Genomic DNA, 25326 nt, shown 5'->3' with positions numbered 1-25326 from the left:
AAGCCATTAATTAACAGACGCGTAATTAATTTATTAATCAATTAATTAAATTAAAATAAATTATCAACCAATTAAATATTTTTTTAGGAAAATAAATGTTAATTAAGTTATTAGATCTAAAATTAAAAAAAAATGCTCAAAAAATCTCTATTAGTTATCATCTAATACAGTATAATCTAGGGTAAATTACAAACACCCCCCTGAGGTATGGCCAAATTACAAAAACACCCCTCTTGTTTAGATAATTACAACCACCCCCTCAACTCATCAAATTTAGTGGAATCTTCGAGATTATATGGAATATTAACACTTTTGTACCCGTTTTATCCCATTCAAACTCTACATTATGAAGCAAGATGACCATAATATGTGATTTTTAGCTTGTATATATCAGTTTGTGGTGCATCGGAAACTGTATTTTTTACACAAAAAGAGTACAAACTAGAGCACATTTCACGGAATCTAGATGACTATGTTGAATTTGGCACCATAAAGGTGGAGGTCTTAGAAAAAATCATAGTTGAGGGGGTAGATGTAATTATCCAAACAAGATGGGGTTTTTGTAATTTGACCATACCTCAGGGGGTGTTTGTAATTTACCCTATAATCTATTATGAAAGGATAATTATTAATTACAGGCAAAATGCCCAAAATTTCTGAAGACTGAAAAGAAGTCAAAATCGCATTTACTTAGAGAGAGAGAGAGAGAGAGAGAGAGAGAGAGAGAAACACCTCTCTATAAATATTTTGCTGCCAAACCAATGATCATACATGATTAGAAAAAGAAAAAAAAACCCCAAGAAGAAAAATCCAGAGAAAAAAAAATGGAGTCACGCTTCTACTCGCTACTGCTCTTACTTTTACTGCTCGATTTCCTCACTCTCAATCGAGCCGATTTGAACGGCGCCGGAGTTATCAAAGTCAATTACAAATTCGCCGGCGCCGACCCCACTCTCAGCGCCCTTAGAGCTCACGACGACGTTCGCCACCTCTCCATCTCCGCCGGCGTCGACCTTCCCCTCGGCGGCACCGGTCGACCTGACGCCGTAGGGTGCGTTTGTCAATTTTCTTTTCAATTTTCTCTTTTCCGTTTTCAATTGCTTAAATTTGTGCTTGGAGTTTTCCTTTTTTTTTTTTTTTTTTTTTTTTTTTTTGGTATTTTTAAATTAAATTGCCCTTAGAATGGATAGTTGTGAAGTTGTGCATGCTTTCTTAGTGAATTGATGATTGGATTCAATTGTTTGAAAAAAACGAAATTGAAGTAGGTTGTGCTTAAATACTGTGGTGAATGTTGCTTCTGGTAATCAGTTCAATCAAATCAATTCAATGTTGCTTCTGGTAATCAATTCAAATTATAGGAGCTTACCGAAATGCGTTTAGTTCTCTCTGATAGAATTGAAGAATTAACTGGTCCTTAATGGGGCTTAGATGAAGTGAAGTACTGTGTACTTAGTTACATATTGGGCATATGCATAGGTGAATTATTAACCACTAAATAGTCATGCGTAACTATGAAAGGTTCCTACATTCTGTCGAATCATCCTCGTGGATTGCTGTATGGTTTTGCTAAGTACACGATGCTGTATGGTTTTTTCGATTGTGCAGGCTCTATTACGCTCGAGTAGGCATTGGAACGCCTGCAAAGGATTACTATGTGCAAGTTGACACAGGGAGTGACATAACATGGGTTAACTGCATTCAGTGCCATCAATGCCCCCGAAGAGGATACCATGATGTATGACCCTTATCTTTATGCTGCTGCATATATTTGATCTAGGGTTAAACTTCTATGCATTTATAATACATGCATCCCTTTATTCTCATATCTAATTGTCATGTAATAGATCATATTCTATGTTTTTGCAGATAGAACTTACCCTTTACAACCCAAAAGAATCTCTTACCGGGAAACTAGTACCTTGTAATCATGGTTTTTGTAAAGAGATTGGTGGAGGCTTGTCGGGTTGCAATGCAAATACATCATGTTTGTACACTGAGGTCTATGGAGATGGGAGCTATAGCATGGGCTACTTTGTTGAGGATATTGTCCAGTATGATCGAGTCTCTGGTGATTTGGAAACCAAATCAGCTAATGGAAGTGTTATTTTTGGGTATGTTCTAATCTATTGTCTTATCATCTTTCTGGTGGCAAGTACTATTGGTAGTCATTTTTTATGTGCTAGCAGTAACTTTTTCTGATTTATCATTTAGAGATAGGAATTTATGTGTCATTCTTATCCATTGCTTGGGAAGTATATAGTAAATGCTTGTAGGAGTTGCTATCTGAATGTTAGTGAATTAGAACATTTTCTATGCCTTGTGGAGTCTCTGACATGTAGCAAATTAGCAAGCCTCAGGATCTTAGTGAATTTAGTAGAAGTTCATCCTAAAAAAATCGAGACTAGCGTTATGCCACATAATGGATAGGTTAATTAAAACCACAGAAAGATATAAAAAGTCTGTTACGCTGTAAAATTTCTGCTGAGCACTTTATACTTTAGATAAAACATTGCTACAGCTCTGCATACCGATATCTTTCTATGAATGTATATATGTGTTCTCAAGATGACTGCAAACATGCTAAATGCTGAACTTGTTAGGCTCGCTCAGGTCTCATTATAATTCAGGTTAAATGTAAATACTGGTTTAAGGTATGGGATATCAATTGAATTTTTATCTTTTTTCGGATAGAAAGGTGAGTTAATAAGTTATATGTGTATGTAGCCTAGGTTCATCTTATACTGTCTACTTGCCAAATATTCTCGTATTTTTTTCATATTCAGAGGAAAAAAGGTAGAATGCACCTGATTCGTCATGTCCCTCCTCATCATGGCATTTTCTCTGATATATTGAGTGTATTGTACTCCCATTTATTCTGTGCATTCACATTTTATTCTGTGTATATTGATAGGAATTCGGCTTTATCATCAGTTCGTCTCAAACTGAATGAAGCTTCTGAAAATATTTCATCTCCTCTATGTGCATGGAAATATTACTATATAAAAATTATAAGTCTTATCTTTGTTGTCTTATTAATGTTTTCTTGAATCTAATATGTATATATGTTTTTCGCTTTATAAATTATTAAATACAATCTTTTTGACCAGATGTGGTGTGAGACAGTCGGGAGATCTGGGACCATCAGATGATGCACTTGATGGAATATTAGGTTTTGGAAAATCAAATTCATCAATGCTCTCACAGCTAGCTTCATCTGGGAGAGTGAAAAAGATGTTTGCACATTGCTTAGATGGTGTAAATGGTGGAGGTATTTTCGCTATTGGGCATGTTGTTCAACCCCAAGTCAACACAACACCGCTGGTGCAAGATCAGTATGTCGGATCCTTTCCTTTGATTCTACTTTGCTTTAAGCTTGTAGTTGTGGATTCATTTTCAGAAAGTACATTGCCGATTTGCTACCACTCCAAAACCTTATATCAGACCAATTTAGGAAGTATTGTTTTAGGGTTTTATTTTTTAATTCCAAATACCATTTCCGAAGACAACTGTATGACTGATTTATTCTTCATGATCCAAGCTCAACAAATTTCTTTGGTCTCGCATCAGTTTTTTTATTTTCTTCTAGGAGTTTCCTGTTTACAGAATTCTCCCTTACACTAATTCTTGATGAAACTGTAGGCCCCATTACAATGTTAATATGACAGCCGTTCAAGTTGGTCATGATTATCTGAATCTGACAGTAGATTTGTATACAATTGGAGACCAGAAAGGGGCGATAATTGATAGTGGTACCACACTGGCATATCTGCCAGAGGTAATTTATGACCCACTAGTGGAAAAGGTACTTATCTGTCACTGTTTCCAGGAAATTTACTATTATTGCTAGAGTCGAGAATGGGAGCTTATTATTCTCTGTGCTTTATATTTTTTAGATACTCTCTTGGCAGCCGGATTTGAAACTGCAAACACTTCATGATCAATACACTTGCTTTGACTATTCTGGAAGGTATCTGTTGATGCTCTCTTGAGAATTAGATTTCCGCTGATATTACTGTTTATTATATCTACTGTGATTGTGTGGCATCTCTATACAATATACTATGCAATTTTTTCCAAGATTTACTTGCTTCTTTCACCAGTATTCTTTATCCTTCTTTAATTCTTTTCATTGGTTTGTAATTTGTGCTTCTATATAATTTTGTGTCATTTGCTGCAGTGTCGATGATGGATTTCCTCCCGTGACTCTTCATTTTGAAAATTCACTTACTCTGATGGTTTATCCTCATGAGTATCTGTTCCCTTTTGTAAGTATATTCTATTCTTTAAGTATAATATAGCATGGTTTTCATGACTACTGACATATGTTTTTCATTTTCAATGCCTATTATTCTGGTTAAGTTGTCGTAGTGTGTAATAAAAAGCTTCTATGAAGATGTTAAACATGCGGAACCGTGATATTGTTTCCTTAGAATGCCTTGCTCCAAATATTTCCTTCATTGCTCGTGCTGCCCCTGTATTGCTTACATAAGAAATTGGTCCTTTTACTCCCTAGTCCATTGAGTAGAAAGTCGTGGAGTGTTACTGACTGTCATTTTGTGTTATTATGTGCAGCTCCCTCTTGATAATAACAGTGTACTGATCCACAATATTTTTTAATATCATCTTGCATCAGCTTTTTAGGGATTCCTAGGAGCCCCTTGAGATTATTTTGATAAACTAGAGATTTAGTGAAATCAATTAAGTGCGTACAATCATGAATGCTACCTTAAAAAAACAATAGAGGTTGGAAAGTGTGCGGTCTAAGTTTAACCATTTAAATGATTATCGACTCCCAGCAGCGTCATATAACTACATAAACAATATTCCTTTCTTTCAAACATCGAATAATTAATACCTAGGTAGAGATTGGTCAAAATAACTTTTAGATGCTGGTATTCTGGTACACAAACTGCAAACTATGGACCGCAATAACGAGTTTGTGCTGTCTACTTTTACATCTACAGTAACTGAACTGGTTTGCTGAAACTAGAGTAGACGTAATGCTTGGTTTCGTTGCTATTTCTCTAGTTGATGATTTTCTTCTCTTGCTGCTGTCATTTTCGTTAATGAAGAAAAGTTAAATTTATGTCCGGGAAATGAATTTTGCTATTGTTTCTTTTTGGACAGGAAGACTTGATGTGTATTGGATGGCAAAACAGTGGCATGGAGTCCCAGGAGAAAAAGAATATTACTCTTTTAGGAGGTATTTTGTCAATTCGTATCTTATATTTAAGTTACTTAAGTCAAACGGGATTTTTTTATTTTGCTTGCTTCCATTCTTGATAATCAACCTCTTAAACTATTGAAGTGATATCAGGAACTATAGTCTGCTGCTCTCTATTTTCAACGAGCATTCTTAATTTTTTTTTCCTTTTCTTTTCCCATTTCTTTTAGTAGTTGTTGGCCAGTTAATCGAGCTAATTATGACGACTCTTAAATTCTCGATGCAAAAGTGTTTTTTAGTTCTGAATTTTGTTTGGTCTAATGTTGGCAGATTTGGTCCTAGCAAATAAGCTGGTCCTGTATGATCTTGAAAATCAAACCATCGGATGGACCGAATATAACTGTAAGTATTCATGTACATATGCTTCCGGTTTCCTAATTCTTCATGCCATATTTTTTATCTGGAAAATGCTCGACGCTACTTTTCTTGAGGATTTACTATTTCCCACTATTTAATATTTTTTCAGGCTCCTCGAGTATAGAATTAAAGGACGAAATAACAGGGTCGGTACATTTAGTAGGAGCGCACTCACTGTCCAGTGGTTGCAGTTTGAATGTCCGATATATATTCCTCTTAGTGATGATGGCTCTGTTGCATGGTTTGATGTTCCCGCCGATACTATGACTTCCGATCGAACTTGCGAAAGGTTTTAGTAATATAGGAAATATCGAAATATTTCAAGAAAATGACGACAAAGTGCATAAACTTGAATAGATGTGCATAATTTCACAATTGGCAAAGCTTACAGTAGTAGTATTATATAGCTCATTTCACCTCCAACCTTAAAACACAATTTGCATTTTTGTAGGCAATATACGAATCCCTAATGTAGATAGTTCCTTGTACATATATATGTATACTCTTTGTTCCATTAGTTCTATTTTTATAATTTGAAGTGTCGACACTTCATCAAATAGCGGTGGACGATCTTTTTTTCTGGTTTGTTAAACCGGACATGCAAGCATTCTATATAATTTATTTTTAGGGTAAATTACGAATCCCCTCAACTTAGGCTAAATGATAAAAAACACCCTCATCTATCCCTAGTTACTAACCACCCCCCCCCCCCCCCCCCCCCCCCCCCCCCAACCTTTGTTTTCGTTTTACACTGACCCCCTTAGAGTATGATTTTTTATGGAATCTTTTTTTATTCCGGAGAATATGCCCCCAAAAATGCCAATTTTGTCCCTATAGACGTAGAATGTATTGAAGGCAGCCATGCATGGATGTTCAAAAAATTGGACTATGTATGTTATGATGTTCATACTAGCAATCGAGGAAGTTTTGTTTTAGTGGCGTTGCAATGTGATGTTGAAGAAAATAAGGTTACTGTAGAAGGTATACCAAGGTCATCTACATTAAAGAAAACTGTTCTTAGGGGTAAAATTGGCATTTTATGAATAGTCCCTAAAAAAAATCGTGAAAAGTGTATATGATAGATAATACATGTATATATAGGAACACCTAAAAACTTATGCATTTATTTGGCTTAACTTTTAGTAGTAGGCTAGTAGCAATGTGATATGATTTCCTACACCACATTGGATGGGGGCAAATTTACCAATTCCTACTTTGGGAAATACTCATACAATCATTAGCATCGCACAATTGAAGAAGCTCGTAATAATTTACCTCACTCCCCTATTAATACATCTCATCTCAATAATTAAGAGAGAATGCCTAATTAATATCATCTTTTCAATTTAGCTTGATTTTTATTTTTCTAGTCGAGCTTGAGTGCAGCAACATTAGTTACATTGACAAATCAAACTTTTAACGAACAATCTCGATTAATCGAGTATCGAGTAACTTGATTCAATTATCACCTTCAATTGGAAAAAAGAAAAGAAAAAAACACTTATATTTTTCCATTGGTGTATAAAAAGACCCAAAAATCAAAATAAATAAAAATATTAAAAATATGGGCAAATTACGGCCACACTTGAGTTATGATCAAATTACAAACCCTCCCTCTTATTTGGTGTAATTACAATCACCCCTCAATTATGTATTACCTTACGAAAAAATTCCTTCAAATGTAAATTTAGGGTGTTAAATCGGCCCGCATGGGTGTAGCTCAACTGGTTCCGGGGTGGTAAGTTGGTACAAGGTCCTGGGATCGAATCCTAGCAGCCGCAGTGTGGGAATTTCAAATCCAATGAGGGTTGGTTCCTTGTGGGCACCAAGTCCGGGTCCGCTACCTGGGCCGTTGAGTTACCATGATTTACATTTCTCGATCAAATATTTGTCGGGCCAGTAATGTACAATTTGGCTCAGTAATGTAAAACTATAAGAAAGGGATAACTGTAATTACCCAAAGAAGAGAAATTTTTAAAACTATAAGAAAGGGATAACTGTAATTACCCAAAGAAGAGAAATTTTTACGTAATTTCGCCATACCTCAGCGGTTGCCGTAATTTGGCCTAAAAAATAATAAAAGAAATAGATAAATAGTAGGCATGCAAAAATGAGGAACCACATGCATTGGTGCCCACACCACACCCCCATTGGATTTACAACAAATCTGTACGCATGCATTTATTATCATTCCCCTTTCTCTCTCTACTCTCTCTCTCTAGAAATCCCAATTCCCACCGCCACCACCTTCTCTTTGTCTCTCTACTTTCCTTTTCTGCTCTCAAGTGTTTTTCAGTAATTGAGTATAGCCCACCACTAAACCCTCATCCCATTTACAAACCAACAATATATACATACACACACACACATATATATATATATATATATATATATATATATATATATATATATATATATACAGGACCAACACTGAATTAATCCATATATATAAATTATTCTCTTTATCGACAAAATTAATTGTTATCTGCTGCTGCGATCCTTGAAGATAACCATTAGTTCCGAAAACCCACTTCTTTTTATTACTGAGGTTTGTCTCTATTTTGATTGTCTTTCAGTTATTTTTCTTCGATTTTTCATGTTTTTCGGATTTTATCTTGTATCGTTTGTTGTTGGCTGAATGATTCGGATTAATTCTTTTTCAATTGAATTTTTTTTATGGGTTCTTCTTAATCTTTCCTTTTTTTGTTTGTCTATTGAAAATTTTCGTGGTAATTTTCTAATACGATAATGAATTAATTAATTACAGCTCTAAATTACCCTATTCGTTGTCCTAATTCTTTCTATATGTTTGTATTTACACTCCTTGTTAGTGTAATTAATTGGTTACTTGGGTTTTTCGAGTTTCATTGCCTTTTAATTTTGCAAAAATCAGACCATTTAAATGAAAATATATTTCTATGGTGGAACGGTTTCGGGTTTCGGTTTTCGCCTGTTTATAAATACTATAATTATTGTATTACAAGACTCCTTGTTCTTGTGGTAATGAGAAACAACAAAAATGTAGGTTCACAACAGAAAGAAGAAAGAAAACTATGTCGTACGAAGGGGTTGACCAAATGGACTACATGGTCGATGAAGGAGACGTTGCAGATTCTGCTGACGAGGCCAACCTCGACGAGTATGATTTGGTTAGTCGTATTTCTGATTTTCTTTATTATTAAAAATGGATGGTTATTCACTTATACTTATGTATATTGTATAGTGTTTATTTTAAGTATGCAATTTAGTACAGTTAAACCTCTATAAATTAATACTGTCGGGACTAGGGAAATTCTATTAATTTAGTGAATTATTAAATTATCGAGTTAATAATTTAACACGTTTTCACCGAGTCGGGACCAAGAGAAACTATTATTTAGTCGAGGTTATTAATTTATCGAGTATTGATTTATCGAGGTTTTACTGTAATTGAATTAAATATTTGGTTCGTGTAGCTAATGCAAGTGACGGATACATCGGCTTCACAAGCAAGGAAAGGGAAGGATATACAAGGTATTCCATGGGATAGATTGCATATAACAAGGCAAAGCTACAGACTGACGAGGCTTGAACAGTATACTAATTACGAGAATATACCTTCGTCCGGCGAAGCAGTTGATAAGGTGAGAAATTTTCGGCAGTTTCTTTTTTCTTTCTTTTTTATTTTTCCTTGACGAATACTATTTGCAACTTTCGTTTTGTGACCTGTTTATTTATTTTTTGGTTAGGAATGCAAACCGACGAAGAAAGGAGGCATCTACTATGATTTCATTTACAATACACGATTAGTGAAACCTACTATACTTCATTTTCAGGTATGCTTGAAAATGCTTTCGAGAATCGAGTATGCATATTTACTCCCGGTGAAGTCTTTTCTTGTTTATATTTTTTCTCTGGCTTTATTTCGTTTCAAAAATGGATTCTGCACAATTTGTTTTCTTTGTCCCTGTTTGTTTGCTGACTTTTGGGATTGTAAATAGTCGACTTTTGTTATCCCCTCATGATCTAATGCTTGCATCTTAGGTTCCGACACTCTACACCATTTGACTATGCTAATTTATAAATTGTTTGAGTTCCATTTATGTTATGCTGGTGTTTCGTCTTTTTATTTCTATACCATATTTATTTCTTTGTGCTTTTCATGTTCAAGTAAAACCAGCTTTGATTGTTTTCTTTGCCAAGGCCAATGATGTTTTCCATGTTTTATTATAATGACGAATTATTTTCTTGATTGAGATTGCTTCTCTATCATACGAATCACACGATCTTTATGACAGTTGTTAGTAATATTATTGCAGTTAAGGAACTTGGTGTGGGCCACGTCGAAACATGATGTCTATTTCGTTTCGAATTATTCGGTTATGCATTGGTCATCATTATCCCAAAACTTGACCGAAGTACTAAATTTCTCTGACCATATTGTGCCGACTGAGGTACTATTTTTTGTTGTTTTTGTTTTATTATTTTATTTTAACATGGAAATCATGTTTTACGTTCTCTTTTTTAATACAATTTTACCATCGGTTATTTCATTTTGTTAATGTAGAGAAATCCAGGGACCTTGACGGAAGGTTTTACACGAACTCAGTTGAGCACAGTGGCGGTGAAAGACCGTTTACTGGTGGGTGGTGGCTTCCATGGAGAAATTATTTGTAAGGTGAGAACTTAAGATGAAAACAAGCTGCTTAGCTCTTCTTATAAAAATGCATAAGCTTAATTGTTGAGGTTAAAATAATTATGCACAATAGTATGTGTTAATTATATGGTTGGAAATCGGACCAATCGGATTGGAATTTGCACTTTTGAAAAAATCAGTTCCAATTGGAATTTCTGAAATTGGAATGAAAAAAAATGTTCTAAACTCGGGAACTGTTAGCTCGGCGGATTCGGACTTTCATTTTTTTGTTACCTATAATATAAAATACATAACAAAATTGACATTATGGGTGTAATCGTGAAAAAAATAATCAAAATTTTTGGAACTATTTTTGGAAATTAAAATCGAATCAGAAATCGGAAGTATTTCAATTCCGTTCCAGAAAAAATCAGAAAAATCGAAAACTGAAAAATTTCGAAATTCGTGATGATTCTTTATCTTCCCTTGTAATAGTTTAGTTGGTCTTCATATTCAATGCTTTGCAGAAAACCCGTTTGTAATGGTGGGTGGATTTTATCTGTTTGAGATTGCAGTATCTGGATAAACCAGGTGTAAGCTTTTGCACTAGGACCACGCATCGGGAGAATGCTATTACAAATGCCATCGAAATATTCGAAAGCTCCAGGTAAATTTATTGTATGCCATGTGGCGACTTGCTCTGCTTTTGTATTGTCTAATTGTCTCGTTTTATATATATATATATATATATATATATATATATATATATATATATATATATATATATATATATATATATATATATATATTTCATTACATTGATTATTTTTGCGGCAGTGGACTGCATTTTATGACATCGAATAATGACTCTGGTGTAAGAGAATATGAGACAGAGAGGTTTCAGCTCCTTAACCACTTCCGTTTCCCTTGGCCTGTCAATGTAAGTTTCTCTCTCTCTCTCTCTTACGTATTTTTATCTATGTATATATACTTTTTTTAAATAAATATAAATCTTCAAATAAATCGTAAAAATATTGAGTAATTTGAATTTGCCATTCTACTCTTGATGTGCAGCATACATCAATGAGCCCCGATCGCAAGCTTATGACGGTTGTTGGAGATGATCTTGATGGATTACTTGTAGATGCGCGCAATGGGAAGGTATTCAAACTCGATAACCTCTCCGTCTAATTAGATAACATAACCATTTTTTGTTTGATGCCAATATTCTGTCAAGGGTAAAAATGGAATCTCCAATAATAGTGTTTTTCAACATGAATTTCAGAAGTTTCGACTTTTCCAATATTTTTTTGGAACGGAATTGGAATACATATTATCAAACTACAATTCCAAAAGTATTTTCGACATTCTGAATTTTCCGAAAAGTATTTTCCAAAAACCCAAGACCCCAAATTACTAGAAACATCCCCGAAACTTTTAGATATTTAGGGAAATTGTCCTGAAACATTTCTAGCAGGTGTCATGAAGTTTCGATTTCCGAAACTTGTCCGAAACGTGAAAACGCTTCTATACAGAAGTTTCTGTGCATCGTAGGCTGTAATTTGTCCGCGAAAGAATAAAAAAATTGATGCTAGAACTACCATTGAGAGAAATAACCTTATGATCGATCATGCATGAAAAAAACATTACTAATTAATAGCACGAATTGAATCTTCTCGTATATATTTTCTTTTTTATTTCTTCAGACAGTCTCGTCAATTGTGGGCCATCTAGACTACTCGTTCGCATCAACATGGCATCCAGATGGCAGAATATTCGCAACGGGGAATCAGGACAAGACGTGCAGAGTGTGGGACCTACGTAACATGTCAGCACCAACTGCAACACTCAAGGCTAACATAGGCGCAGTCAGATCCATTCGTTTCTCCGGCGACGGTCAGTTTCTAGTGGTGGCCGAACCTGCAGACTTTGTTCACATTTACAGCACTAGAGATAATTACGAGACAAGGCAAGAGCTTGATTTCTTCGGTGAGATATCTGGAGTTTCTCTGAGCCCAGATGACGAGTCTATCTATATCGGAATCTGGGACCGTACTTATGCCAGCTTGTTGCAGTATAACCGAAGACACACTTACGAGTATCTCGATTCACTTATATGATATATATATATACATATATATGTAGAGAGATTAATGAATCGTTTTTCTTTCGTGCTTTTCGATGATGTCTCTATGCTAGTTCGGTAAAAAACTGTTTTTTTTTCGGTCCTTGATTTGGTCGTCTCAAAATTGAGTTGAATGTGTACAGTTAAACTAGTTCTTGATAGAAGGATGGACTCTCTCTCTCTCTGGTAAACTTCATTTTACCATATGTATGTCTGTTTCTTTTCCTTAAAAACCAAAGCCAAGTGTACTGGAGAAGAATCAAATTCCCTTTTTTCTTACAGCAGAAAAAAATTGAGAAGAAGGTAAGAAAATCAGGTAGCCCTATTTAATTGTATGCTGGAAGTAGTGTAGGACCTATGATTGGATCAGGATAGACTGAAACTCAGTGACAATTGTTTCTATTTAAATTTTGTTTTTTTAATCTCTTTTTTTTTTTTTTCTTCCTTTTCCTTTTATTATGGTTTTTCTATTTTATTTTATTAATTATTCTAAATTATTTTTTCATAAATACTCCAAAAATTATTAGAGAGCACCTCACATTTGGAAGATTTCAGAAACCGTGCAGTATGGGTTCACGTTTCATGCAACAATAAGGGCAATTTTGACAATTCAATTCAAAATAATTTCAATTTTGAAACAATGTATTTAAATTAAAAAAAAAATCGTGCCCTTAATTTTGAATTTCAAAAATTCTGAATTTATTTCCTTTTTTTTTTCTTTTTTTTTGCGTTCGAAATTGGATATATAGTATCGACGTCGAACTGCAGTTTTAATTTCCAAAAAGTAATTTCAGAAATTTAATCTTTCTTTTAGGAAAATTACACCTTTAATATCAATAGGTTAAATTACAATCACCCTGAGGTAAGGTCAAACTATGAAAATCTCCTATTGTTTGGATAATTACCCCCTCAACTATAAATCTTCTTACACATCCATTCTTATAGTGTCAAATTCAACATAATCATCTAGATTCCGTGGAATGTAATCTAGTTTGTACTCACTTTCTGTAAAAATACAGTTTCTACTGCACCACAATCTGATATATACAAGACAAAAAACACATCTTATGATCATCTTGCTCCGAAATGTGGAGCTCGAATGGGATAAAACGGGTACAAAAGTGATAATATTTCATATGATCAAGAAGATTCCATTAAATTTGAAACCGCAAGAGTGGGCGTGTAAGAAAATTTGTAGTTGAGAGGGTTGTTATAATTACCCAAACAGGAGGGGGGTTTTCGTAATTGTATCATACCTTAGGGGTGGTTGTAATTTACCCGTATCAATATTATTGTGTATTTATATATAGGTGATTAAAAAAAATGAAATTTCCGATTTTCGTCAATTACGATGCGAAAATTTCTGAATTTGTAACAAGTTTTTTTCATTTCGATTTTCGATTTTCGATTTTTTCGAATTCTGTTTTTTGATTAAATTGGAATTATATTTCACTTTCGAAAAAAACTAAAAAACAATATTTAAAATTACTAATTTCGATTCCGAAAAACACTAATAAAACAATTTTTAAAATTACTAATTTCGATTCGATCAGACTTCCAAGTAACAACAACAAAGACGAAGATTCATTAAAGTCAATATATATATTAATTTCTAAATTAACAGTGAATTTGCCTTTTCTATAAAAAAGTTCATTTGCTTAAAGAGTAAAAATGTTTATTATATTTTTAGTAAAAAAATTGTAAAAAAGACAAAATAAAGATGGGAAAATTGGCCCAACTTCCAAACTTTAATATTTTGTTTGAGAGTTGTATGTATGTGCATGTGCTTGCATGCTGGGATTTCTTGTAATATGACAGAGACCAAACACACTTATCATTTACAATAAACGACACAAGAAAAAGAAAATATATCTCCATAAACTGCTGGAACTTATTGAAAACATAAAGTTGAATCTTGAATTTGTATTTTCAGATTTACAATTTCTTTTTTCCGATAGAAATAACCCGCAGTCAACTATACAAGTACAATATGCATATACAAAACTTGTTGTACACTACAACAGTAAATGAGCCGAGCCAGCTCGTGAATTCTATGAGACGGCTCGACAAAAGCTCGAGTTTTTCGAGCTCGAGCTCGAATCCGAGCCCATCCTTAGTTGTTCATAAGCTCATGAGCCGGCTGACAAGCTTTTTTATATTTTATTTCTTTTTTTTTTATATATTATTTTTTTAATGTATAGATATATTTATATATATAATTAAAAAATAAATTTCAATTACATTTTTATTCCAAAACTATTTTTATCTTATAAATAAATTAACAAAATAAAATATCAATATTATGTAAAAATTAAAAAAACAATAAAAAAAATAAAATGAGCTGAGCTCGAGCTCGAGCTCGACAGACACGACTCGACTTGAACTCATATAATGAAAGATCGACCAACCCGAGCTTGAGCCCCAGCTCACCATTGTGACTCCAGTTCGACTCGTTTACACCTCTAGAATTAGTGTGAGAAATTTATAAAAAATAAATATATGGAATTATATAGTTGAATACATGAGAAAACATTTAATTGAAAATGGTGTGGTTAGTATGGAGAAGAAGGTGTAGTGTGGGACCCATCATCACACACAATTCCACCACTAGGATTAGGAGGTGTGGTCGAGCCACCCGTGATTTCCTATCTTCATCATGTGAACTCTTCTTTTTGTCTTCACTTAAAACTACTTCCTTTATTTATTTATAGGTTTAATTACACATACACCTCTAAGTTATGCTAAAATAACTTTAAGATCCCTATAGTATCGGTAATTACAATCACCCTTGAAACATTGTCAGAAACCCTGACGAAAAAATGCATTTGATAATTTACTCCGTTAAGGTTCTAACGGACTATTAGTTTCTCTCAATAGTGGAGACAACAAAGTTAGGGGGCGACATCAGGGGCGGACCCAGGGATCATTGGGTGGGGGGGCTAAAAAAAAATTTTTGGACTAAAATGATACTAAATTTAAAGTTTGGGGGGGCTAAATGGTATAAATCAATAGATAAATAACATAAAATATTAAAATTTTAATAAAAATTAGGTAAAAAAAAAATTTCTGCAGGGGCGGAGGCCCCCCCAAGGTGTGCCTTGGGTCCGCCCCTGGGCGACATGACTCTCCTAATATTTTTTTAATCCTTATTATTTTGTATAAGATTGATAAATTTTCGTCTATGCATGAGAAACAAATATAGTGTATATTGGTCCGCAGGACATGAAATCTTGGCTCCGTAATTATTTCAGGGGTGTGGTTGTAATTTTGATTAGATGATTAACCTAACTCGTTTAGAATATAATGAACGCTGTTAAGAATACATAAACAAGTACCATGATTTAAGAAATTAAAACGAGGAAACGGATCAAAATTTCGAAAAATGAATGGAACGAAGGAATGTATTATTATAATATAAAAATTTGAAAATGAGTTTATTCCATAACAAAAAACAACAAATAGTAGTAGTTGTATAGTAGAAATACTAAAAATTGTTCACCACATATTATTATTAAGGTACATCACATTTGAAAATTGTGAATTAAAAAAGAAAAAAGAAAAGTGAAAGTGAGAGGACAAAACAACAAATGCCATAACAAGCGACACATAAAATCGAATTGCTAACATACCTTCTATTAGAAAACTCACGGATATTGTAAATGCTCTGTGTGTGTGTGTGTGTGTGAGAGAGAGAGAGTATTTGCAAATTACAAGAAATGGTTTTCAATAACGAGATTGCTAAACTACAACAAAACGACAGTATTGCAATTCTTACATCACCGAGGAAAGCTTTTCATGTGAAGTTATATATATATATATATATATATATAGGTTGTGGTGTAAATTGGAGGAATCACATGAGAACTATCACTTTGTAGTAAAGAAAAATATCAAAAGTAAACAATTAATTATAATTTCATTATTTCTTAAAAAAAATTAGAAAACCAAAATTGAATGAAAAAACGTATTCCAAAATCGTATATTTTCGAATCGAAATAATATGAAGATCATAAATTCGACTTTTATCACTTATGAAATTGGATCGAAATTTTAAATCCCATATATAGTCCAATTCCAATTTTAAAAACCAAAGAATTAAAAAAAAATAAAAATTTAATTAATGGCAAGGAATGTATTTGTATATATAATATATAAAATAAAATAAATACCTTGTAACAAATTCAACCAAATTTCGAAAATTATAACCTTCTCTCTCTCTCTCTCTCTCTCTCTCTCTCTTTCTTTCTCTCTCTACATTGTATGTAGTCTATCTCTTTCTCTCTCTTCCCTGAGAAGATTTATTTTCAGCCATTTCTGAGCAAATTAATATCCAACACTCACCAGAGCTCAAGATCTCACCATTAATTACATCATTGTACCTGAAAATGGATATCTGAAAAAAAAAATCACTGCCTGTATTTTTTTTCCATGAAAATGAGGTTCGCTACAGTACTGGTGACGTCAATACTTTCATTTCTGTCAATCATCACATTTCCCGCCGGAGGAGCAACAACAACTCTCCAGCTAAACGACGACGTTTTGGGGCTCATCGTCTTCAAATCAGGTTTCCACAGCGACCCGCTCAAATCCCTAGATTCCTGGAACGAAGACGACGATTCCCCCTGTGCATGGAGGTTCGTCAAATGCAACGCCGGAAACTCTCGAGTTTCTGAGGTCTCACTCGACGGATTATCCCTCTCCGGAAAAATCGGGAGAGGACTGGAAAAGTTGCAGTCGTTGAAGGTACTTTCTCTCTCTAACAATAACCTCACCGGCGCCGTGAACCCCGGGCTGGCTCTTATACCCAACCTCGAACGCCTCAATCTCAGCCGGAATTCTCTCTCCGGCGACGTTCCGTCGTCATTCTCCGACGCTTCCTCGCTCCAGTTTCTCGATTTGTCGCAGAATTTGCTTTCGGGGCCTCTGCCTGACAACATGTTCCAGAACTGTTCTTCCCTACGGTACGTTTCTCTCTCTAGAAACCTTCTAGAAGGCCCCATTCCCAGCACTCTCTCCAGATGCACAACCCTAAATCACATCGACCTCTCCGGCAACCGCTTCTCCGGCGACCCTGGTTTCTCCGGCGGAATCTGGTCGCTGACGAGGCTCCGCACGCTGGATCTCTCGAACAACGCCTTCTCCGGTTCAGTCCCGATCGGAATGTCCGCCGTGCACAACCTGAAAGAGCTTCTATTAAACCGGAATCAGTTCTCCGGTTCAGTACCATCCGATATCGGCCAGTGCCCACACCTGAGCAGAATAGATTTCAGCAACAATTTATTCACCGGAACAATTCCGGCGTCTCTGCAAAAGCTAAACTCACTCAATTACCTGAATCTATCCTACAACTTCCTCACCGGAGATTTCCCCCAATGGATCGGTTCCCAAAGCAGCACCACCGCCTTCGAATACATCGATTTCTCAAACAACGCCCTAACCGGAACCCTTCCCGCAACAATCGGAGATTTAAAATCCTTAAAATTCCTCAGCCTATCGGAAAATAAACTGAGTGGTCCCCTGCCCAACTCACTGAGCGGCCTCGCCAGTTTATCCGTTATCCGATTGAAAGGAAACGCCTTCAACGGCACAATCCCCAACGGATTATTCGACATGAAATTGGACGAAATTGACCTTTCGAGAAACAATCTAGCGGGGCCCATCCCACCGGCGTCCAGCAAGCTTTTCGAGACCCTCCAAGTTTTGGATCTGTCGGAGAACAATCTCGCCGGAGATATCCCGGCGGAAATGGGGCTTTTCGGTAAATTGACTTACCTGAATCTATCGTGGAACCAATTGGAATCGAGATTGCCACCGGAGATCGGTTACTTCCAGAATCTCACAGTCCTTGATCTTCGAAGCAGCGGTCTGATTGGCTCGATTCCAGGTGATATATGTGACTCTAGCAGCTTGGCTATTCTTCAGCTTGATGGAAACTCACTCACAGGTCAAATTCCTTACGAAATTGGCAACTGCTCATCTCTCTACTTACTGTGAGTTTCTACAAACTTCTTCTCTCACATGCATATAGATAGATACACACATCTGTATACATATATGTATTGATGAATAAATCATTGCAGGAGCTTATCACACAACAATCTGAGTGGCACAATACCAGAATCAATGTCACTGTTGACCAAGCTCAAGATTCTGAAGCTGGAAGTCAACCAGTTGACCGGAGAAATACCTCAACAGCTCGGGAAACTCGAGAATCTCCTCATCGCCAATGTCTCCTACAACCGCCTCGTCGGTCGATTGCCCGCCGGGGGCATTTTCCAAACACTAGACTCGAGCGCCATCGAGGGCAATCTTGGTATTTGCTCCCCGTTGCTGACAGGCCCGTGCAAGCTCAACGTACCCAAGCCGTTGGTCCTCGATCCCTATGCATACGGCAATCAAAACGGGGCCCACGATCGAGCCAGAGAGCGTTCGACAAACTTCAGGCACCATAGATTCTTAAGTGTCTCTTCCATTGTTGCAATATCTGCAGCAGCTGTGATAGCTGCTGGAGTGATGGTGATAACCTTGCTCAACGCTTCGGCACGGAGGAGGATGGCTTTTGTCGATAACGCCCTCGAGAGCATGTGCTCCAGCTCGACGAGATCCGGAAACTTAACTGCAGGGAAACTCATTCTCTTCGACTCCAAATCTTCATTGGATTGGCTGAGTGCCAATCTCGATAATGTACTTAATAAAGCTGCTGAAATCGGTGAAGGTGTTTTCGGAACTGTTTATAGAGCTGGACAAGGACAAGCAATGGTGGCAATCAAGAAACTCGTTACATCCAATACCCTTCAGTACCAAGAAGAATTCGACCGTGAAATTCGAATACTCGCGAAAGCGAGGCACCCAAATTTGATCCCATTAAGAGGATACTATTGGACACCTCAACTCCAGCTTCTCGTATCGGATTATGCTGTGCAAGGAAGCTTACAAGCGAAGCTACACGAGCATTCTCCTTCTTCGATGCCTCTAACTTGGCCTGACAGGTTCAAGATTGTGCTAGGCACAGCAAAGGGTCTCTCCCACTTGCACCACTCATTCCGCCCGCCAATCGTCCACTACAATGTCAAGCCGAGCAATATCCTCCTCGACGAGAATTTAAACCCGAAGATATCGGATTTCGGGCTTGCGAGAATCCTGACGAAGCTCGATAAGCATGTGATGAGTAGTAGGTTTCAGAGCGCGCCAGGGTACGTGGCACCGGAGCTTGCTTGCCAGAGCTTGAGAGTGAACGAGAAATGTGATGTTTACGGGTTCGGTGTGTTGGTTCTTGAATTGGTGACGGGGAGGAGGCCGGTCGAGTATGGGGAGGACAATGTCGTAATATTGAGCGACCATGTGAGGGTAATGTTGGAAAGAGGGAATGTTTTGGATTGCGTGGATTCGGAGATGGGGGAGTACCCGGAGGAGGAGGTTTTGCCGGTGGTTAAGCTGGCGTTGGTGTGCACTTCTCAGATACCTTCGAGCAGGCCTTCTATGGCGGAGGTGGTGCAGATTTTGGAGGTTATCAAGACTCCTCTTCCAAATAGAATGTGAGTTTTTTTTTTTCTTTTTTTCTTTTTTTTTTTTTTTGAAATTAATTGTTAGATCATGGAATTCTTAATCTTTTGTGTTTTTTGCCACTATCTTGTTCATGGAAAAAGTTGTACTATCAGTTGTTCTTATTAAGATTATCTATTAACGCTACAGTAGCAACTGAACTTCGTCGGGTTATATTCTACCATCTACGTGTATAACATTTATGTATATTTTACACACATCCACGTACATGTGTGCGTAAATCAACGGTGAGAAACTATCTAACGTTGTTTACCAGGTGTAGATGCTACAAGATCGTGTACAATAGGATAGTTCCAAAATTAAAAATATTTAAACAAGACAAGCTTTTCACCTAAAAGGATATCATAAACAAATAATTCCCCTATGAAACCATCCAACATAGTACTCAACAAAATCCTCATAAAAAATATCAAACACCAACAGAAAAAGAACCCATCAAATAATTTATACGGATGGATCTATCGTGAATTACCTTGCGGCCTTTCAAGCAATCGGACGCCCATGATATGCTATCGTGGGCGGGCGACGAAGGCCGACAGATTGAAGACGTTAAGATCGAAAGAGGAGGCCTTAGCTTTCATCGAACGAAACAGCACACCTCATCTTTGGATGCGATCGATATGCGTCGACGACCGTTCGATCGGTTTGCTGACGGTGTACGTGGGGTCCGGCGACGAGAGGTGTCGAGGAGATATCGGGTACGCGTTAGCGGTGGAGTATTGGGGAAAAGGGATCACTACTAGAGCAGTCGAAATGGCTGTCCCGAAGGTGTTTGACGAATTTCCTCGGGTACTTCGGTTGCAGGCGATGACTAACGTTAATAATAAGGGCTCGCGTAGAGTGCTCGAGAAAGCTGGGTTTACGAAGGATGCTTTGATGAGGAAGCACTATTATCTGAAAGGGGAGATTCAAGATGTTGTTGTTTACAGTATCTTGTCTCCTGATTCTGATCAAAGATGATAAGTTTTTTTTTTCGTAAGTGATTGTGGTTTCTATTTAGGTTGTGTTTGCAAATGCTGATTACGAGCTTTTTTTTCTCGCTTTATTTCTTGTAAAATAAGATGTTCGAATGTTTACAATCAACTTATAAAAGCCCTAAATACAAACTTCTAAGGACTAGCGGTTAGAACATGACCAGGGTTCAAAATCGATCACGATTACTCCCATTACGATTCAGAATTGGCCGATTTTGTGCATGTCCGTAGGTCCCATCGGACGGTTTGAACCATCGATTCATAAGTTGGGTAAAAAAAAAATCAACCCTTAACTCGCGTGTGCATATGGTCAATCATACACTTAAGAGGGTGAACTCGAGTTCGAGCTCGATTAGAAAAATAACAATACAATATGTACAAAAAACCAACCCTCATTAGGAGAGTTGGTACCTAGCCTTTACCAATAGGGTAAAGGTCTAGGGTTCGAGTCCCCCCTCCCCTACTTCCCCTTGTAATGGACTTGAATTTACTCAAAAAAAAAAAAATCAAGTTACTCGAGCTCGATTCGTATTCGGCTCGATTAAAGCTTTTTTTACTTCGACTCGGTGGCAAATATGCCTCGGAATTTTAAAAACTCGATAAAAATTCAAACAAGCTTGAACAGCCATATCTTCAGCTCGACCCGACTCATTCACACTCCTAGCCACCAATTTCATTGAGCATGAGATAGAGATATTTCATAATTGAACTAACCACACATTAAAAATATCTTCAAACATTAGAAAAGAAAAAAGTAATAATAATAATAATAATTAAAAAGGACTAGAAGAAAAACAAGTCAAACTTTTCACCTAAAGCACATATCCATAAACAATACAAATAGAGGAGGGAAAAAGAAAGAAAAAAAACCAGCAAATAATTCATACGCGATGGATCTATCGCGAATTACTCTGCGGCCATTCAACCAATCAGACGCCGAAGATATACTATCCTGGATCGGCGACGATCGGGTGACGAAATCCGACAGAATGAAGACGCTAAAATCGAAGGAGGAGGCCTTAGCTTTCATCGACCGAGAAAGCACGAACCTTTGGCGGCGATCGATATGCATCGACGACCGTTCGATCGGCTTGCTGACGGTGTATCTGGGCTCCGACGACGAGGCATGCCGCGGCGAGATCGGGTACGCGTTGGCGGTAGAGTACTGGGGGAAAGGGATAACTACTAGAGCAGTCGAAATGGCTGTACCGAAGGTGTTCGATGAATTTCCCCAGATAGTGAGGCTGCAGGGTATGACCAACGTGGAGAACAAGGGCTCGCGTAGAGTGCTGGAGAAAGCTGGATTTAAGATGGATGGTTTGATGAGAAAATACTTTTATCTCAAAGGCCAGATTCAAGATGTTGTTGTTTACAGTGTCTTGTCTCCTGATTCTGATTGAAGATGCTAAGTTTTTTTCTTCATGAGTTTATTTTGATTCTATTTTTTCTTGTGATTGTGTTGTAAATTGTAATGGTTGCTTATAAGACCAATTTTAAATGTGTGTGCAGTGTGTATATGTAACATGATCTAATTAGTGTGTTTTATCATTTTATGTTTAGTATCGAATAATTAGTGCCGGGATTGAGTTCAGACGAATGGCTTATGAGATCATACATCTGGTGAAATATATAGCGTGTTGTTTTAAACAGTAGATGTACTTGAATAACTATATACAGTAAACACACATACACATTGGTGAATGTTATTATGTGTAGATCAGTGGTGTAAAATTATGTTGTGTATGTGAAATAATTTTGAATATGAAAATTTTAAAATCCACCACAATTGTTTAAAAAATAACTAATTTTTTTATCACTACTATTTTGAGTTTCGAATTTTGGTTAAAAGTCGGTTGATCGGGTATATCCGATAATCGACCGATAATTACATGACCCAATAATCAAATGTTCAATAAATGGCACCATGCTAATAAAGTATTTTGATGTTCTTCACCTCAAAATAAAGCCCTATTAGCTAATTTTCTCATTCTTGTTAGTATGAGATAGAGATGTTTGAACTAAACCACACATTATTTTATTTTATTATTAATATATAGTAATATATATACATGGATAAAACCTACCTATTCCTTTTTTTTTTTGTAATCTTCCATTATTGATAATAAGAACTGTAACATATCTTAGCACAATCGATGGATCGATCACGAATAAGTTTACGGCCGTTCAAGCCCTCGGACGCCGACGATTTGCTAACGTGGGCCGGCGACGATCGGGTGACCAAGTACGGGAGATGGAAAACTTTGGAAACTAAAGAGGAGGCCTTGATTTTCATTGATCAACTTTGCATACCCCATCCATGGCGGCGCTCGATTTGCGTCGACGATCGGTCCGTCGGTTTCGTGTCGGCGCTTCCCGGGTCCGGCGACGAGAGATGCCGAGCTGATATGGGCTATGCGGTAGCGGTTGATAATTGGGGAAAGGGGATTGCTACTGCAGCGGTGAAAATGGCTGTCCCGCAGGTGTTCGATGAATTTCCTCAACTACGTAGCCCGTAGGGTGCAGGCTTTTGTTAACATCGAAAATACGGCGTCGCAAAGAGTGCTGGAGAAAGCTGGGTTTACAAATGATGGTTTGATGAGAAAGTACTTTTATCTCAAAGGTGAAATTCAAGATGTTTTTGTTTTTAGTATCTTGTGGCCTGATTCTGATTGAAGACGTAAGTTGTTATTTTTTGCACCTCGAAAATAAATAATAAAAATGAAATAGTCCTCATTAAATTTTAAATATTCATTTCAGAGTGCATTGTGAACGATTCATTGTATTTCGAGGATGCGAAGTGTAAAAATGTTATATTTCGAGGGTGCGAAATGGGATTAAGGCATTAAGCCACTTAGGCGTCGTTTGGTTGTGGAGATTAGCTATGATTAACTAAATAATTGGACTTTATTTGATGTTTGGTATCCCCAATAACTCATCGGGTCGACCCGCAAATATTATGTTATCATGATTTATCTTGATTTGTAGGCATGTTTTTTTATTGGATATTCCAAGATCCAATTATACAATTGGGTTTTATTAGATTACTTAGTCTTATCTTGATTAATTTTATCTTGCCAACCAAATGAGGTCTTAGAAGATAATAAGAAATTATATAGAAGATCGTCTAGATTGGGATATTGACCAATTCCAAAAATGGTTTTGAGTTTTATAGGAAGGTTATCATTAATTAGATGATGACACAATTTTAGGAAAAAAAAAAAAAAAGGAATTATTCTGTGATTTGCTTCTCTCTGGGTTTTTGTTGGTTATTTCTATGCTACATCGGGTGAAGGTTACACCAGGTAATTTTTTACCGTTGATCTACACACACCAATGTGGATGTGTGTGTGTTTGTATGTATATGAATGGTAAAGATCTACCCGGTGTATTTCACCCAGTGTAGCATAGTATAAGCTGTTTTTGTTCTTTGAATATCATCCATATTCAAACTGTACATCTAGAAATTGAAATATGTGGGAATATGTGCGCAACATCATTATTTATGAGTTTACGAATCGTCGAAAAAAAGCTTCCCCGTACGTTTTGTTAATATCAAAGAAAACCCCTCATGTAACCCGATTTTTTTAACAAACAACCCCTTAAAATGTGAGTCTTTTTTCGCGTAGTTTGCTATAAAAACATCATCACTTGCATCATGTAACCCGATTTTTTTAACAAACAACCCCTTAAAATGTGTTTGCTATAAAAACATCATCAATTGCATCATGTAACCCGATTTTTTTAACAAACAACCCCTTAAAATGTGAGTCTTTTTTCGCGTAGTTTGCTATAAAAACATCATCAATTGCATCATGAAGCCCGATTTTTTTAACAAACAACCCCTTAAAATGTGAGTCCTTTTTCGCGTAGTTTGCTATAAAAACATCATCAATTGCATGTACTCCAACAAAGACTCATCATTGATCGTATTGATGGATCCATCGCGCATTACTCTGAGGCCTATCAAACCATCAGACGCCCACGATATGTTATCGTGGGCCAGCGACGAAAGGGTGATGAAATCCGTGAGATGGAAAGCTTTATCAACGAAAGAGGAGGCGTCGATTTTCATTGACGAAATAAGCGGACCCCATCGATGGGGGCGATCGATATGCATCGACGACCGTTCGATCGGTTTAGTGACGGTTTATGTGGGGTCCGGCAACGAGAGATGTCGAGGCGAGATGAGCTACGCAATAGGAGTTGAACATTGGGGAAAAGGGGTTGCTACCGTGGCAGTGAAAATGGCTGTGCCGAAAGTGTTTGAGGCATTTCCTCAAATACTTAGGCTGCAGGCTAGGACTACTTCGGAGAATAAGGCGTCGCAAAGAGTGTTGGCGAAAGCCGGGTTTACGAAGGAGGGTTTGTTGAGAAAGTACATTTATCTCAAAGGGCAAATTCATGATACTGTTGTTTTCAGTATTGTTGTCGACTAATATATACGTACGTACGTGTGTGTGCGCGCGTG

At 36.7% G+C, this 25326-nt stretch overlaps 5 protein-coding genes across 5 annotated transcripts; all 5 read left to right on the top strand.

The window, feature by feature from the left end:
- The first annotated feature begins 764 nt into the window (after positions 1–764).
- Positions 765–6041, top strand: LOC105963169 (Eukaryotic aspartyl protease family protein). Its single transcript, XM_012987549.2, has 10 exons — positions 765–1051; positions 1606–1735; positions 1867–2111; positions 3108–3332; positions 3640–3802; positions 3894–3967; positions 4178–4265; positions 5128–5203; positions 5495–5566; positions 5691–6041. Exons 1-10 carry the CDS (start codon positions 825–827, stop codon positions 5846–5848), a joined length of 1458 nt encoding a protein of 485 aa, XP_012843003.2. The 5' UTR covers positions 765–824; the 3' UTR covers positions 5849–6041.
- A 1950-nt stretch (positions 6042–7991) lies between these two features.
- Positions 7992–12525, top strand: LOC105963168 (putative WD repeat-containing protein C2A9.03). The gene is made up of 10 exons (XM_088814514.1): positions 7992–8129; positions 8607–8730; positions 9037–9204; positions 9310–9396; positions 9880–10014; positions 10128–10238; positions 10772–10863; positions 11034–11136; positions 11271–11357; positions 11903–12525. Exons 2-10 carry the CDS (start codon positions 8635–8637, stop codon positions 12314–12316), a joined length of 1293 nt encoding a protein of 430 aa, XP_088670640.1. The 5' UTR covers positions 7992–8129; positions 8607–8634; the 3' UTR covers positions 12317–12525.
- A 3968-nt stretch (positions 12526–16493) lies between these two features.
- On the top strand, positions 16494–20024 carry LOC105963167 (Leucine-rich receptor-like protein kinase family protein). Its single transcript, XM_012987547.2, has 2 exons — positions 16494–18311; positions 18402–20024. Exons 1-2 carry the CDS (start codon positions 16750–16752, stop codon positions 19858–19860), a joined length of 3021 nt encoding a protein of 1006 aa, XP_012843001.2. The 5' UTR covers positions 16494–16749; the 3' UTR covers positions 19861–20024.
- Positions 20025–20385: 361 nt separating this feature from the next.
- On the top strand, positions 20386–20844 carry LOC105963306 (uncharacterized). The gene has a single exon (XM_012987699.2). The coding sequence runs from the start codon at positions 20386–20388 to the stop codon at positions 20842–20844; it is 459 nt and encodes a 152-aa protein (XP_012843153.2).
- Positions 20845–21748: 904 nt separating this feature from the next.
- On the top strand, positions 21749–22258 carry LOC105963305 (uncharacterized). The gene has a single exon (XM_012987698.2). It carries the CDS (start codon positions 21749–21751, stop codon positions 22256–22258), a length of 510 nt encoding a protein of 169 aa, XP_012843152.2.
- The last annotated feature ends 3068 nt before the right edge of the window (positions 22259–25326 follow it).

This window comes from Erythranthe guttata, chromosome 14, assembly GCF_056151865.1.
Source record: "Erythranthe guttata isolate IM_541 chromosome 14, IM_541, whole genome shotgun sequence".
In the NCBI taxonomy this organism is placed as follows: Eukaryota; Viridiplantae; Streptophyta; class Magnoliopsida; order Lamiales; family Phrymaceae; genus Erythranthe; species Erythranthe guttata.
This window is presented reverse-complemented; position numbering and strand designations above follow the sequence as displayed.

Excerpts from the sequence above, each read along its gene's own strand:
- LOC105963169 (XM_012987549.2), top strand. The coding sequence starts at position 825 with ATGGAGTCACGCTTCTACTCGCTACTGCTCTTACTTTTACTGCTCGAT. Across the intron at positions 1,052-1,605 it reads GGTCGACCTGACGCCGTAGG|GCTCTATTACGCTCGAGTAG; the intron begins GTGCGTTTGTCA and ends TCGATTGTGCAG. Across the intron at positions 3,333-3,639 it reads ACACCGCTGGTGCAAGATCA|GCCCCATTACAATGTTAATA; the intron begins GTATGTCGGATC and ends ATGAAACTGTAG.
- LOC105963168 (XM_088814514.1), top strand. The coding sequence starts at position 8,635 with ATGTCGTACGAAGGGGTTGACCAAATGGACTACATGGTCGATGAAGGA. Across the intron at positions 9,205-9,309 it reads CCGGCGAAGCAGTTGATAAG|GAATGCAAACCGACGAAGAA; the intron begins GTGAGAAATTTT and ends TTTTTTGGTTAG. Across the intron at positions 11,358-11,902 it reads TAGATGCGCGCAATGGGAAG|ACAGTCTCGTCAATTGTGGG; the intron begins GTATTCAAACTC and ends TTATTTCTTCAG.
- LOC105963167 (XM_012987547.2), top strand. The coding sequence starts at position 16,750 with ATGAAAATGAGGTTCGCTACAGTACTGGTGACGTCAATACTTTCATTT. Across the intron at positions 18,312-18,401 it reads TGCTCATCTCTCTACTTACT|GAGCTTATCACACAACAATC; the intron begins GTGAGTTTCTAC and ends AAATCATTGCAG.
- LOC105963306 (XM_012987699.2), top strand. The coding sequence starts at position 20,386 with ATGATATGCTATCGTGGGCGGGCGACGAAGGCCGACAGATTGAAGACG.
- LOC105963305 (XM_012987698.2), top strand. The coding sequence starts at position 21,749 with ATGGATCTATCGCGAATTACTCTGCGGCCATTCAACCAATCAGACGCC.